A 14,082-nucleotide genomic window follows, 5' to 3' on the forward strand; every position below is an offset into this window, starting at 1 on the left:
CTATTACGGCTGGAAAAACTAAGGTTGTGTTCAAATTCCCACCTAGAAATGAAGGTAAAGCTCTGGAATCTAAAATTATGGATATTGGAGGGGTATAATTATGGCTTTCCTGGAAAATATTTGGTATTTGCTGAGGCCACCTACTACCCTACGGTTGGACTCTTTCAAGATGAACAGTATATAGTTTACCTGTTAATGTGTACAAGGGGTGTTTGGGAGGCTGACAAACATCCTAAGACCGTAGATACTGACAGTGGCTGTCTGGTGCTGCGGTGCTTCCTGGGAGATGCAGTTTCCCGTGTATGAAACCTGGGCTCCTCACCTGTAGCTGGGCATCTTCCTTTTTGAAGGTCCTAACCCACACATACAACCCCCGGACCGCCCCCAAACACCACGTCCGGGCGCAGCTCCCGCTTCAGGCCCCTCCTAGCCTGCGGTGTCGCGCTGGTGGTCACGTGGAGCTGCTCGCCACGCAGGTCTGGGTCCTCGTGCGCTCGGCCAGGGTCCTCGCTGCCTCGGAGCCGCTGCGCAGCTGCCTGTTCGCGCGAGAGTTTGGAGAGGCGGGCTGGGGCCGGGCTCGGGTGCCGGCCCGCACGGCAGGGCAGCGCCGGCCCGCTTTGACGCGCAGCGCGGTGCGGGCCGCTGGGTCAGGCGCTCGCTGGGGCACCCCGTGTCTGGAAAGCGCCGAAGCGCCCTGGAGAAGGCGGGGCAGCCCCGCTCCGCCCGCAGCCAGGTGTTCGGCTCGGGAGCCGCCGCGGCTAAGCAGCGAGTCCGGCCGTGTTGCGGCGCCTGGGCCACGGTGGCGGCCCTGGGAGCAGAGGTGGGACGGGTGCGGGCGGCGGAGGCGCCGGGCGCTGAGGGCTGGGGATGGGCTGCAGCAAAGGCAATGGCGGAGTTCTTAGAAATGAGACTGACCTGCACGGGAAATAATTCATAGGCCGGAAGAGGGGATGCAGTGATCCTCGGCGCTGGGTCCAGATGGGCCCTCTTACTGAGCACTCTCCTGGCCGGCCAGCCGCCTCGCTGCCTCACCTGGTTCTGGCCTCACTGAAGGCCTGGCGTCCTCGCTTAATCACTCATCTCCATCCGGTAGCTGCCACATAGTCCTGTGAGCCCTGGGCACCCTTGGCTCAAGTACTAACATCTAGGGCTTCACCTGTAGCCGTAGGTTCCTGGACCTGAGCCCCAGGCCCCGAGCTTGCGTTCCCATCCATCGCCTCGGGGAAATCCTGGCGGTCCAGCGCCGGAACGCAGGATCCCCATTGTTTTCTGGCCATTTTCAGGAAAGTAAAGCTAGAGTCGCACGGAGGCCTTTGAAGGTCTTAGGGTATGGGTTTAGAGGGGTGCGGGTGGGAAAAATGGGGTAGGCTTCTCACACCATCTATGCTTTATTCCCATCTAAACCCAGGTGGAGCAACCCAATTACACTGAAGATGAAAGTCTGGGGTTGGCTGGCCCTGTTTCTGGGGGCTCTACTGGGAACTGCCTGGGCTCGGAGGAGCCAGGATCTACATTGTGGAGGTAAAGGCACAAAGAGAAGAATGGGAAGAAGAAGAGTGGGGAAATACAGCCCTGGGTAAGCCATGGCTGGGGAGAAGGGTGAATAGAAATCCCTTGGTTGATCCTATTCTCTCCCCACCCCTCTCCCCATTATCTCTTGTTGCACCAGCTTGCAGGGCTCTGGTGGATGAACTGGAGTGGGAAATTGCCCAGGTGGATCACAGGAAGACCATTCAGATGGGATCTTTCCGGATCAATCCAGATGGCAGCCAGTCAGTGATGGAGGTAACTGTTACTATTCCCCGAAATAAAGTAGCTTACCCTGGTTTTTGAATGAGAATTCAATTAATTAGGAAAGACCTTGATTTAATAGAAATGAAGAAAACATTGACCCAAAGAGGTTATCTGAAAGAGTAGCCTCTGTCTCATTTGGAAGTGGCTAGAGACATATCCTTTGCACTTGCTTCCTGACTCCAAACCTTAATACTTTGTTTTTGCTGTAAATGTTATTAGCAGATAGGGAGCCCTGAGCAGCCCCCTTCACCATGTCCCTAATCCATATGACTCATCATATTCTCCCTATGGAAAGCAGTATGGTATACATAATATACATATAAACTTTACTCAAAAAAATATAGAGAGAAGGTTTTATCCTTATAATTAGGAAACTTATTTTAGTTGGAAAAACAACACACACTTCCACAAAGCTGTATCTATGAGATATATAAAGCAATGTTATGGTTATGATGTTTATGTAATGCTTTGCTAGTTGTAATCTTTAGAGTTTAACATGCTTTCCTATTGAGGACAAGTGTTGATCTCATTTTAATACAAAGAAAACTATTACCTTACAGTCATAATTGCTAAGGGGATTCAAAGGAAAAGAACACATAGTTGACTAGGGTTAATCAAAGTGGTCTCTGTTTTCTTTAACTTGGAGCTTATGATACCTGTCTTATTTTTAGGACTGTATAAGGAGGTAAAATAAGATGAAATACCATTGATTGCACGGTTTGAATGCATTGTATGGTGTGTGAATAAAACTTTTAATTTCTTTAAAAAAAAATCTTATATTTGAAAGTTCTTTGAAACAATATAAATGATTCCAATTAGGTAAGGCTTTTTAGAACAGGTTGGTTGAACTAGAGTTGGAAGGAAAGTAAGCACATAAATTACTAAGGTAGAAGAGAGTGACCCAAGGCTGAGAACATTTCTAGGTACCTTATGCCCGCTCAGAGGCCCACCTCACAGAGCTGCTAGAAGAGGTGTGTGACCGGATGAAGGAGTATGGGGAACAGATCGACCCTTCTACCCACCGCAAGAACTATGTACGTGTAGTGGGCCGGAATGGAGAATCCAGTGAGCTGGACCTACAGGGCATCCGAATTGATTCAGACATCAGTGGCACCCTCAAGTTTGCGGTGAGCTACAGGAATGGTTCTTGGGAGTTAGGGGGAGTTGTTGGAGGCCCCGAGCAGAAAGTTGGGTTAATTTCCTTGTCTTCTTTGGAGGCTGAGACAAGGGGCCACTTCTTGTTTCCCTGTCTCACCCATTTCTCCTTTGGATTGGCAGTGTGAGAGCATCGTGGAAGAATATGAGGATGAGCTCATTGAATTCTTTTCCCGAGAAGCTCATAATGTTAAAGACAGACTTTGTAGTATGCGAACAGGTAACCTACCCCAACCTATCCCAGGACCTCCTGTCCTCAGAGCCATGGGGAACCTAACACATTCTCTAACTCCCCAGAAGCCCAAGGGTTGACTTTCATTTCCTTGGCCTAGGGACTTGTGTCGTTCTCTCCATTTTCCTCCTTTCAGCTTTCATAATTTGTGGCTCTCTGGCCTGACATACAGATGAGAGAATAGTAGGGATATTTTGTTATTTAAAAGCATATGCTCTGAAGGTTGGTGGTTTGTGTGTGCGCCAGTTTGGTTTTGGGTATTTTCTTGATAATAGCATATGTCATTATAAGAGTGGCATTTTCCTTCTAATTGTTATATACTATTTGCAGATCTATGTGACCATACCCTGCCCTTATCTCACGATGAGCTGTGAACCAGAGGAGCATCCCAGACCAGCAGGCTTGATGGAACACCCCCAGAGGAAGAGGGTGGCAATGCCTTTTTTATTATGTTTTTATTGAAATGAACTGAAAAAATATGAAACTAAAAGTACAAAATGTGTTGTCTTTTCATGCCCGGAATCGGCCTTTACATTAGGCTTGAAGATAGGGATTCCAGATGAGAAAGAAAAGAGAGAGGAAGGAAGAGCTTTGGGATTGCTGTAGTATGAAAGCTTTGGGATTGCTATAGTACAAAGGTAGGAGGAACCTAGACCTTTAATTCTTGTACTCTCTGAGATTCCTGCTCCACTTATATAAACTAGATAAGCGTTTATTCAGCACCTACTCGATATAATGTGTTTAGAGTCTAACTGTGGAGAGAAGAGGAATCTTTGTGAATAAGCAAGGGAGCATAAATACGTATGTGGTAATATAGGATTCTAGAAATTCCTTATATTCAAGCTGATGAAACATAAATTAAGACAAGGCTTGGTCTTGAAGGAAATAATGGACATGCATTATTCTTTCCTTCCTGCCCTTCCAGATGGAGGGAACAGCAAGAACAGACAGGAAGGGGAAAAATGGATGTGATCAACTCAACTGGAAAGTAAGGGCTTTATCGGATAGGGAGAGGTGAGGTAAGGAATGCTATGTAATGAAAGGCCCTGCTTGCTGGCCTAAGCTTTTAGATTTGATACCAACAGCCACAATAAAGTATATATTTCTCATCTCTATCACTAGCCCGTTATCAGTCTGAACTAGTCTGTCCCTACTTCTCTGTGTAGAGATCCTTTACTAGAACATAGGGATGAAAGCCTAAGGGATCCTTTCTCTGGGGAACTTCCTACCCTGCTGCTGAGGTGTGGCTTTCTCAGAGTTTGGCGTGGAACACCTCTGTCCCAGGATTGCTTTGGTAGAGAGACACCCGAATAAACATTTTGAAGACTTTTAAAATTGCAGAATTTTAGACTCTAAAGAGACTTTGGAGGTCATCTAGTTCACTTCTGTCCATTCTACAGATGAAGAAACCAAGGCCCACAGAAGCCACAGGACCTGAAGTTGTGTGGTGGCAAAACTGGATCCATGAGCTAATTTTCCCAAGTGCCAATATGATCTAATAGCTGTGGAATTGCTTCTGTTTTGTCCTTTTTTCTCTTAGTAATACCTTGCACTAAGCCTGGCACTTTGAATGTATTGAACAAAGCTTGCTTATGTCACAAATCTCTGCAATCTAGCATGTTACCTAGCTCAGAGCTAGCACTGTGATATTAGCAGGCAACTAAACTCGAGCTCTATTCTCTCATTCAACCATAAGAAATGCTGCATCATGTCAAGTCACTTTTCCAGACCAGCTGTAAGTAATGTGTTTTTCTTCTGTGATGCACATGAGCAGTTTTCACATGGTTCATATTTCTGTGAGTATACCCAGCATTCTGTCACCTGCTTGGCACTTAAAAACTCCTTTCTCTTCTCTCAGAAAGCTTATCAGAAGTTTGAGAGTCCTTTTATATGGAACTTGAGACTGCTTTAATTTACGAAACAATTATTTACAAGTTTTGATAAAATAACAAATTAATGAAATGTTAAATCAGTACAGTTACTGTTAAGTGTTAATAACAAATTACTTGTGATGTATCTCAGTAATGTCATAGTACAGCTGTTAGGAACTTTTCAGCCGAAGTCTTTGCCCACAGGTACACAGGGAAGGATATAAGTTCTCCTTGACCTGATCCTCAGAAGGTTAAGAGGATATTTTGTATACCACGTAGTTCATACTACAGGTTACTTCAAGTAATTTCCATGAATTTATTTGACCCTTTCAAGAAATTCAGGATAAATCATTCTAGCCCAGAATCTGGCAGGGCATATACTCTTAACCTTGCAAATCTGACTACACATTAATCTTTAATGCTTTTTAAATAAGTTTATCAGTAAAATGCTAGAACTTAAACATTCCTAGAGACATTGTTAAGTGAAGTCCAGGTGTAATTAGGAAAATGTATTATGTGAAAATCTAATCCTGTAAAAATAGTTTTAGAGGATTTTTGCTGTTAAAAAGGATTCAGGGAGCATATTTGGCTTGAGCTGTGTGAGCTCCCACCTCCCATGCAGGAGGGTTTGCTTTCTGGTGCCTCCTGAAAATACAAAAATGAACAATAAGCAAAACAAATGAAAAAACTAACTCAGGGAAGCTGATGTGACTCAGTGATCCAGTGCTGGCTTCCCACATAACAAGGTCCTGGTTTGTATCCCTGGCCCCGGTACCTTTAAAAAAAAAAAAAGGATTCAAACAGGGACAAGATTCCCTTAAATATAGGATATAGGGAGGGATGAATAGCAAGGGAAAGAGAATTCGTATATGTTAGATACCCATATAACAAGCTTAGACATATTCTCATATTTCATAACTCTAAGAAATAGATGCTATTCCTATTTTATCGATGAAGAAACTAGGAGAGGGTAAAGTATGTGCTAGTCAGCATGGAGCCAAGCCTTCAACCACTGTGATCATCTTACTCTTAGGTCAGTAGTCTTTCTGCTACACTTCACTCCTGGAGTGGAGTGTCCATGTAGTCTCCAAAGGCTGTGTAAATTAGGTTCTCATTTTGTTTGAAAACTACCTCCAAATTTGAAAGCATACCCTCTGATTCTGATATTCTATAGTGAAAAAGATTACATCCTTTTTTCAGCCATTTTTCCAATAAGAAAGAAACCCATTCTACCCCTCTCGGTCATTTTAGGTGCTAATCATTAAAATATTTGTCTTTCCTACCATTCTTTATGTATTCTAGGGGTCACCATTTATCATGTCTTTTAGGTATGGATGAACAAAGGTTTTACAGATGTGTAAGATCTTATCTTCTATTTTTTATTTTTGAAAATTTTCCTTGTTTTGGCTCCCTCATCTGTTTGCTTGTTGTTTCCTCATTGTCTATTTGTTTTTTTTGCTGGTTGTTTGTTTTTCTTTAGGAGGCACCTGCAACCAAACCCAGGATCTCCAATATGAGAGGTGGGCGCTCAACTGCTTGAGCCATATCTGTTCCCCCCTCTTCTTTCTTTTTTCCTTTCCTTTCTTTCCCTTTCCCTTTCCCTTTCCCTTTTGCTTTCCCTTTCCTTCTCTCCCCGCCCCCTCGTGACTTGTTTGCTGTATACTCTCTGTCCATTCGCTGTGCATTCTTCTGTGTCTGCTTGTCTCCCTTTGTTGGGTCATCTTGCTGTGTCAGCTCTCTGCGCAGGCGCAGGCCAGCTTGCCTTCACAAGGAGGCCCTGGGACGCAAACCCTGGCCTACCATATGGTAGATGGAAGCCCAATCAATTAAACCACAGCAGCTTCCCACCCCTCTTATCTTTTTAAATATTTTTTATTTTGAACAACAAAAAAAGTTTTATTTATACAAAGTATTAACAAATATCTAAATACAATATGGTTTAAAATAATGAAATTAAATGAAATTGTATATTTGTAGTTATATTCATAAAGATAAGTATGCTAACCAAAAGCCATACAACAATATGGCACATTAACAGCAAATCCAAATACAAGCAAAGATGTTATTCTGAATTCACGTTTCGTCAGGCATCAAAAACTACCAATCTTTTAGTCCTTTTCTTGTACATTATACTGTATCCACATGCTCTGCATCTGATTGGATCCCTGGATTTTATTTCATTTTCTGTGTGACATTCTCCACAGATATAGATCATTGGTTGCTGCTTTGGGAGCTGCACGTCCTTCTGGGTGTCCATTGTTAGTCCCAACAAAGCACAGAGAACCCCTCTCATCAGCGATTCTTAAATATCTTTAAATGTGGCAACACATTGAGCTGATATTCCCAGGAGTCAGTTGGCAGTAATTAAAAAATTCCCTTCCTGAGTTGCAGCTGATAGTTCACGGTCCATCATCCTATAAACAGTATACAGCTTAGGAGGGAAGATACAGGCTGGTATGAAGCAGACCTCGGTCTGAGTTCTATTTTTTTTTTAAAGATTATTTATTTATTTTTAATTCCGTGCCCTCCCCCCAGTTGTCTGCTCTCTGTGTCCATGCGGTGTGTTCTTCTGTGTCGGTCTGAGTTCTAGAAATGCCAATTATGAGTGACCTTGGGCAGGAAACTTTAAAGTGTTGGTTTCTTCCTCTTTAAAGATACTAATGTTACCTACATCCCTTAGATGTATTGTATTGTTGTAAGGATTATTTCAGATAATGTAAGTACCGCATTTAGATAAAATTGATAGTAAGTAAATCAATTTTAGCTGTTAGCTGTTAAAAACAGGAGTTAGGGTTACTGGTATGAAAAGAAAGAGGGTTTAAGTTTAGGGTGCAGTCTCCCACTTTCCCTTGACCACCAGGGGGCACCATTGTCCATTTAAAAGCTATTCTCCCAAGGTTAAGATGACCTCCATGCTTAGCCTTCTTTCCCTTGCTCTCTCCAGTTCCCAGGCACTTAGCTGCTTTTGGACCTAAAGCTCACTTGGCTGCTTTATTTATGTCAATCTTGTCCCTTAACTATCTCCCCAAACCCCCCAGATCCTATCCATGTTCAGAAAGAAACTAAGCCAGCTCCCATTAAGCTCCTTTGATCCCTTGGCATTCTCATCAGCCTTAAAGCAGTGGATATCAGGATTGGACAACTTCAGATCCATAAAGCCCTCATGATGCTAGGCTCCAGGGCCCCATGTCAAGGGACATAGAGTACTGCTGTTTCCAGCTCTGTTCCCATCACTTAGATCTCCAAAATAGGTTACCCTTGTAGACCACCCAGTAATTGTCCCTTTGGTAGCTTTACCATGAGGGTGCTTCCTGTCTTTTGGGGCACTGGACTTCAGTTCCCTTGCCTGCTCGCTAATTTCTGTAGATAATTAACCGGAGGGAAGGAGCCAATTCAGACTACTCTAGGGTTATGAGGAAACCCTCTATGAGACACTAAATTGGGAGCAAATATTGATCAGTGGGGCTTTGAAGTCACCGAGGAGGGAGCTGAGTTCAGTGCTACATCTGGAGAATTGCTTGGTCTCTCATTGAAGTTCTTTCCTAAGACCCACCTATCTGAGGGGCTTTGGTTGGTAATATAAAGAGGAGTATGAAAAGACTTAGGAAGAGAAAATGGGATTTTCTTTCTCTCTTTTCCAAGTCTAAGCTATAAAGTAGGCATAAACCTGGCTGAGAGGAGTACAGAGACCTCTGAACCTTGTCCCTGCTGCTATGTAAGGAGATAAAAGGACTGTTTGCTTGGGGCTTGGGTTTTTATATGAGATGCCCTGGTCCTGCAGACTCCCCTCTGCACTTTGGTCAATGACAGTGACAGATTTAGGGTTGTGGAAAGGTTGTGGGGTCTTGTCCACTCAGAGGAGTTAAGGCAGAGAGGGTATGGAAGATCACTTTAGTGTCATGGGTCATTTAATAGTCTCTGGGGAGCACAAAATGAGAGTATAGAACATAGCCAAGTAGGAGAAGAGGCCTAGAGGTGCTATGGGGGTGACAGGAGTGATGAAACAAAAAGGGAGAACGTCTAATGCCTGATCTTGGATGAGGAGGTGATCTGCAGCTCTCTATCTTGTGGCGTTTATGTGACTGGAGTGGCAATGAAATTAGTGCCCAGGACCCAGAGGTTCTGTAAGAAGGCGTTCTTGACACTTGGATTTCCTGGCATTAGAAACAGAACGTCTGACAGCTTCTGCCTATGCTCCCATTCTTCACATACGGGGTTTGTTAGTATCCATAATACCATAGTCTGCTGACCTCAAATGACCTCCACCCAGCGGCTAACTCTGGTTCATAACCTGTGTCTACATGATGTCACATCTATGGCCATGAAGTCAGTAACTCAAGACATTCTCCAGGAGAGTGTGCCAAGGGAGTAGGAGGAGCTGGCAAAGATCAGTTGCCATTTTTAAGGAGTTGATTCCCAAGGACCTTCAAAGACCGAGGTCCTGAGTCTTTTTCTCTAATATTCACCTTAGAAGTCATGCCAAACGCGTTAAAAGCAAGTGGAAAAGCCGAAGGAAGTTAACTGAGTTCTCAGGCATATACTTAGCCACCTACACGCTCCCCGCTCCACCCCTACGGTTAATTAACCTAATCCTGGCGGCCCAACCTTTTCCCGTCACACGTTTCGTCAAGGCCTCAGGCCCCGCCCCTTCTCCCCGCCCGGCAAATAGCTGAGCCCCGGGCGGGACCCTTTAGAGGGGCGGGAGCGGGGCAGTAGGCGGGGTCTCGCCGAGGACCCCGGGCTGGTCGCCGCCAACGGTTGGGCTACCCTTTCCCACAACCGCCTCCTTTCAACCTTGTCCACCCGTCAGCGCGGCCTCTGGTGCAGCTGCGGCGGCTCCGGTTCCTGCCGCAGTTCTCTCCCCTCCCTCCCTCCCCGCGAGGTCCCCGAGTGCGCCGCCATGGCTCTACTCACTGCGGCCGCCCGGCTCTTCGGAGCCAAGGTGAGCGACTGAGGGAGGGACGGAGGGACGGAGGGAGGGCGCCGCCCAGGGTGGGGCTGAGGCCCGGCCAGGCCCTTGCGCTTTGGGGTCTCCTTCCCCCTCCGCTAAGCACCCTTGCGCGCCTTAAAAGGGCGGTGCGCTTCGTGGGCAGCAGGCTCTGCGTGTAGTTCCCAGGGCCATGTGCTGTGCCGGCGTTCCGGCTCCTGGGTGTGCTTTGGCCGCTGCCCGCCCCGGGCTTGAGATCCTAGGGCTGTCACCTGCTGGGTCTAGGGTGGGAGGGGCGGTGCGTGGCCCGGAGTAAGGAAGGAGTTAGGACAGGAACCACCCGTAGAGAACTGAGGTGTTGTGTTCCACTGGAGTTAGGAAAGAGCCAGTAAGTAGCCTGTTTGGAGGAGGGGTCGTGGTCAGAAGGATAGCAGGAGCGACCGATGGGCTCGCTCGGTCCTTGGGCCAGAGTTGGAGCGGTGGCTGATTTCGGCTTGTGCATTGTAGAGAGAGGCTTGTGTTCAGTTCTTGAACTCCCTGTTTCCACCCCAAACCAATTCTTGAAGCACTTCCTGCTAGAGCAGTGGGACCCTCAGGTCCTCTTTGTCCTTGGGACTCTTGCACTTATTCTATATAGGAGGAGCTTGGGTCGGGTGGAACATTTGGTAAAACCTCCTGTATGATTATCATATATGATTGAAGAAGAAACCAGAAAAAATTATTCCCGGTTCTGCAGACTATAAGTGAAGATACTAGCAGGAAATAGTATAGCCAAGGTCACATGACCAATCCTACTACTTGCTCACCCAGGTTTTGCTGCCGATCTTAAGTCTGCCCTACCCAAGAGAGCTTCCTCTCTTTCTCTGGGGTCGCCTCCTTGACGTTTCTTGCCTTTTGGATCATAGGTACAGGTGCCTCCAATTTCACCACTCATAGCTCTGGGTAACTTGGCCCTTTAAACAAAAACTGCTGAGGGAATCCCAGCCCTCTAATCCAAGCAGGGACAGTCCCACAAGTGACCTTGACTTCTGCAAAGAACTTATACTTTCTCTTCTGCAGGTAGATTAAAGCTGCCAGCACCTAAAGGAAAGTCTCAGTATGGTATTACCTTGCATGGTTTGGAGAGAGAGGTGAAATCTGTAGAATTTGCCTTGCCATTCTTCCAGGCACCCAGCAGCAAGGTAGAGGCTGGTCGTTTGGGAGATATTTGTCTTATTTGGCTCTTGCTTCTCCTGCTGCCGGGGAACGGGGTAAGAAAGACTCTTGGGAAATGAAGCGAGTTCTAGATAGTGTTTTGGCAGAATAGGGGACACTATAATTAGCCCATTCCAGAACTGCCAATCCAGACCAGATAGTTTAACCCTACTGTGAATTTGGAAAAGCTGTTAAAAGTTAACCTTTTGAATTTATTTTTTCTCTTAAGCCTCTGGAAGACCTCTGAAAGCTTTTGGGGTGACAGGGCTAAAGAATCTTTATATCATTCTTTACTTTCCTGATATGGACCTGAGGATTCCAGAAAATTCTATATTGGAAGCCATTAGAACGCTTTTGATCCTTAAAACTAGAAAAGCCCAATGGAAATTTCCTGAGAACTGACAAGTATGACTACATTACCAAGAAGATTTTCAGCTTGTCAGCATTGCTAGCACTTGTTGGTAACTGATTTTCTTGCAAGTAAGGTAGACTTTTGGAGGCAAAATAGTCTCCTTATCTGTAGAACTGACCCCCACCACTTTGATTCTCAAGGTCAGGTATATATTCTGGAAAACAATGTTAGCCATTGTTCTGTTGTTCCACACTGGCAGGGAATTTACATAAACACCTGAGTTAGGGAGCTAGACTAATACAGTGCCTTGAGATTATTTCACATCTTATTTATACAAATGAATTAATAGTGAAGACCTTTGTATTAGCTGTGCATACCCCAGCTTTTTAATGTGTAAATTCCATCTTTTCACAGATTTGGGTTAGGATTTGGGCTGGGAATTGAAGTAGAGCCACCAGTTCACCTCTGAATTCCTGAAGTCATTGTGATTTAGCCAACCCTAACTTAAAGGAAGTGATTTCTTATACAGTTGAGAATTGCTCCTCAACTTCTAGGATGTTTGATAAATTTTGAATAAATCAATCCAGAGGTGTTTCTAATTATTTCTAGAATTCTGTTTTTCAAGAGACTTTAATTAAAACCAATAGTTCCTTTACTGTGGACCTACTCCACTGCACAATATTTCCTATGTAAGTCCTAATCTGAAATTAGGTTCAACAAAATTGAGTGAGTTTTGTCCTATGAAATGTTTGGTTAGGCTCAACTCCTAAAATGGCAACAGCTCAGTTCATCTCTGGTTGCTGCTGGGTGCCTGGTTGCTTACTAGTTGGACCTCAGATGACAAGTGGGGAGTAAAACATATTCATGTGCAAGTGGTCGTAGAATGATTTCCTTATTTGTTCAAAATGGCCTTTAGATTGATAGTAGGTGAGTGGATGGGAAGGCAGCAAGGCTAGAAGGGTAAGCAGCAATGAATCAGAAGGGAGGGCTAGTGTTCCTGGTTCCTAGAATCCAAATGGTCAGAGAGCAGGAAGCTAGAGTTGGAGTAATTCACTAAAGCCACATGGAATTCTTTCTGCCCTGTTTCACTGCTTTCGAGGATAGAGTTGAGTAAGATGTGAAATTTAAAATGGTAGCGAGGCAACTTTAACAATAGATAACTTAGGATATGAATACATTTCACTTCTCCCCTCAACTGCCCCAATTCCTTAGTCCCTGTATTTCTTTTAACCTGCCGTCCTTCTAAAACGGGGGTTCTTAACCTTTTTTCTTCCACGCACCCTTTGCTAGTCAGGTGAAAACCATGGGCCCCTTCTCAGAATGTAGCAGCAGATAGTTTTATGACACTCAACTAGCATTGGGCCTAACAACTACCATAATTTCGAAGTATGGATGAATGTAATTGGTTTGTCAAGGTGTGCAACAACTGTAATGGGATATGAAATGAATACTGCTGTAATTTATTGCATACATTGGTAAGTGAAGGAAATGCTAGATTTCAATTAGAGGTCAGAGAAAATAATAAGTTGGTTTTTTTTGTTTTTTGTTTTTTTCTAATTCTAGCTCATAGACCCCCCTGAACACTTTTCCTCAGACCCCCTTGGGGGTCCGTGGACCCTTGGTTAAGAACCCCTGTTTTAAAAGGTGTATAAGCTCAGATTTAAGTGAGCATCAGTCACTTGATATATTTGTTCACATTGCAGATTCTTAGATCCTAACTTCAGATTCTGATTCAGCAGAGGTGGGATAGAATCAGGAAACTTGTATTTTTTCTAGCACTTGAGTTGACTAGTAATGCTTGGTGATCCTAGGACCATACTGTTAGGCCAGTTAAGTCACATGCAGGCCTTTTTATTTTTTTTAATTAATTTATTAAAGTATAGCACTCATACATAAACATATATAAACAATAAGTGTAATAGTTGTGAACTTAAAAAACAAACATGTAACATCATACAAGACTCTTACAACCCACACTACCACTTGCATTGTTATTAAACCATTTTAACTAATGATTAAAGAGCATTATCAAAATATTACTTCTAAACAAAGTATTTTTCCCCCAACCAACCCTATTATTTTTATATCATTTAACTGTATAGTAAAAGTTGTGAACTTACAATGCAAACATGTCTAACATCATATAGGGGTCCAATACATCAACCCTCCACCAACAGCTTGCATTGTTGTGAGACGTTTGTTACAAATTATGAAAGAGTATTGTCAAAATCCTACTAATCGTAGTTCTTATCTTACATTTGATGTGTTTTTCCCCCAACCCACCCTATTATTATTATTTTAAAAGATTTATTTTTTATTTTTCCCCTCCCCCCCAGTTGTCTGCTCTCTGTGTCCATTCGCTGTGTGTTCTTCTGTGACCGCTTCTATCCTTATCAGCAGTACTGGGAATCTGTGTCTCTTTTTGTTGTGTCATCTTGTTGTGTCAGCTCTTCGTGTGTGTGTTGCCATTCTTCGGCAGGCTGCACTTTCTTTCACACTGGGCAGCTCTCCATACAGGGAGCACTCCTTGCGCATGGGGCTCCCCTATGCGGGGGAC

The 14,082-nt window shown here is 44.4% G+C and overlaps 2 protein-coding genes across 2 annotated transcripts in view; both read left to right on the forward strand.

The window, feature by feature from the left end:
- Positions 1-287: 287 nt before the first annotated feature.
- Positions 288-3,679, forward strand: CNPY2 (canopy FGF signaling regulator 2). Its single transcript, XM_004466130.4, has 6 exons — positions 288-820; positions 1,409-1,521; positions 1,670-1,785; positions 2,718-2,921; positions 3,073-3,169; positions 3,512-3,679. The coding sequence occupies exons 1-6, from the start codon at positions 303-305 to the stop codon at positions 3,553-3,555; spliced, it is 1,092 nt and encodes a 363-aa protein (XP_004466187.3). The 5' UTR covers positions 288-302; the 3' UTR covers positions 3,556-3,679.
- Positions 3,680-9,680: 6,001 nt separating this feature from the next.
- Positions 9,681-14,082, forward strand: part of CS (citrate synthase) — a 33,887-nt gene continuing 29,485 nt past the window's right edge. The window contains exon 1 of the mRNA XM_004466123.4: positions 9,681-9,994. Coding sequence (XP_004466180.1) covers positions 9,953-9,994 — 42 coding nt within the window. The 5' untranslated portion in view covers positions 9,681-9,952. The remainder of the gene's footprint in view (positions 9,995-14,082) is intronic.

The sequence above is a fragment of the Dasypus novemcinctus genome, chromosome 12, assembly GCF_030445035.2.
Source record: "Dasypus novemcinctus isolate mDasNov1 chromosome 12, mDasNov1.1.hap2, whole genome shotgun sequence".
Lineage (NCBI taxonomy): Eukaryota > Metazoa > Chordata > Mammalia > Cingulata > Dasypodidae > Dasypus > Dasypus novemcinctus.

Bases quoted from the DNA above. Each gene is read 5' to 3' on its own strand.
- CNPY2 (XM_004466130.4), top strand. From the start codon at position 303: ATGAAACCTGGGCTCCTCACCTGTAGCTGGGCATCTTCCTTTTTGAAG. The intron at 821-1,408 runs GTGGGACGGGTG...ATCTAAACCCAG, and splicing joins TGGCGGCCCTGGGAGCAGAG to GTGGAGCAACCCAATTACAC. The intron at 1,786-2,717 runs GTAACTGTTACT...GAACATTTCTAG, and splicing joins GCAGCCAGTCAGTGATGGAG to GTACCTTATGCCCGCTCAGA.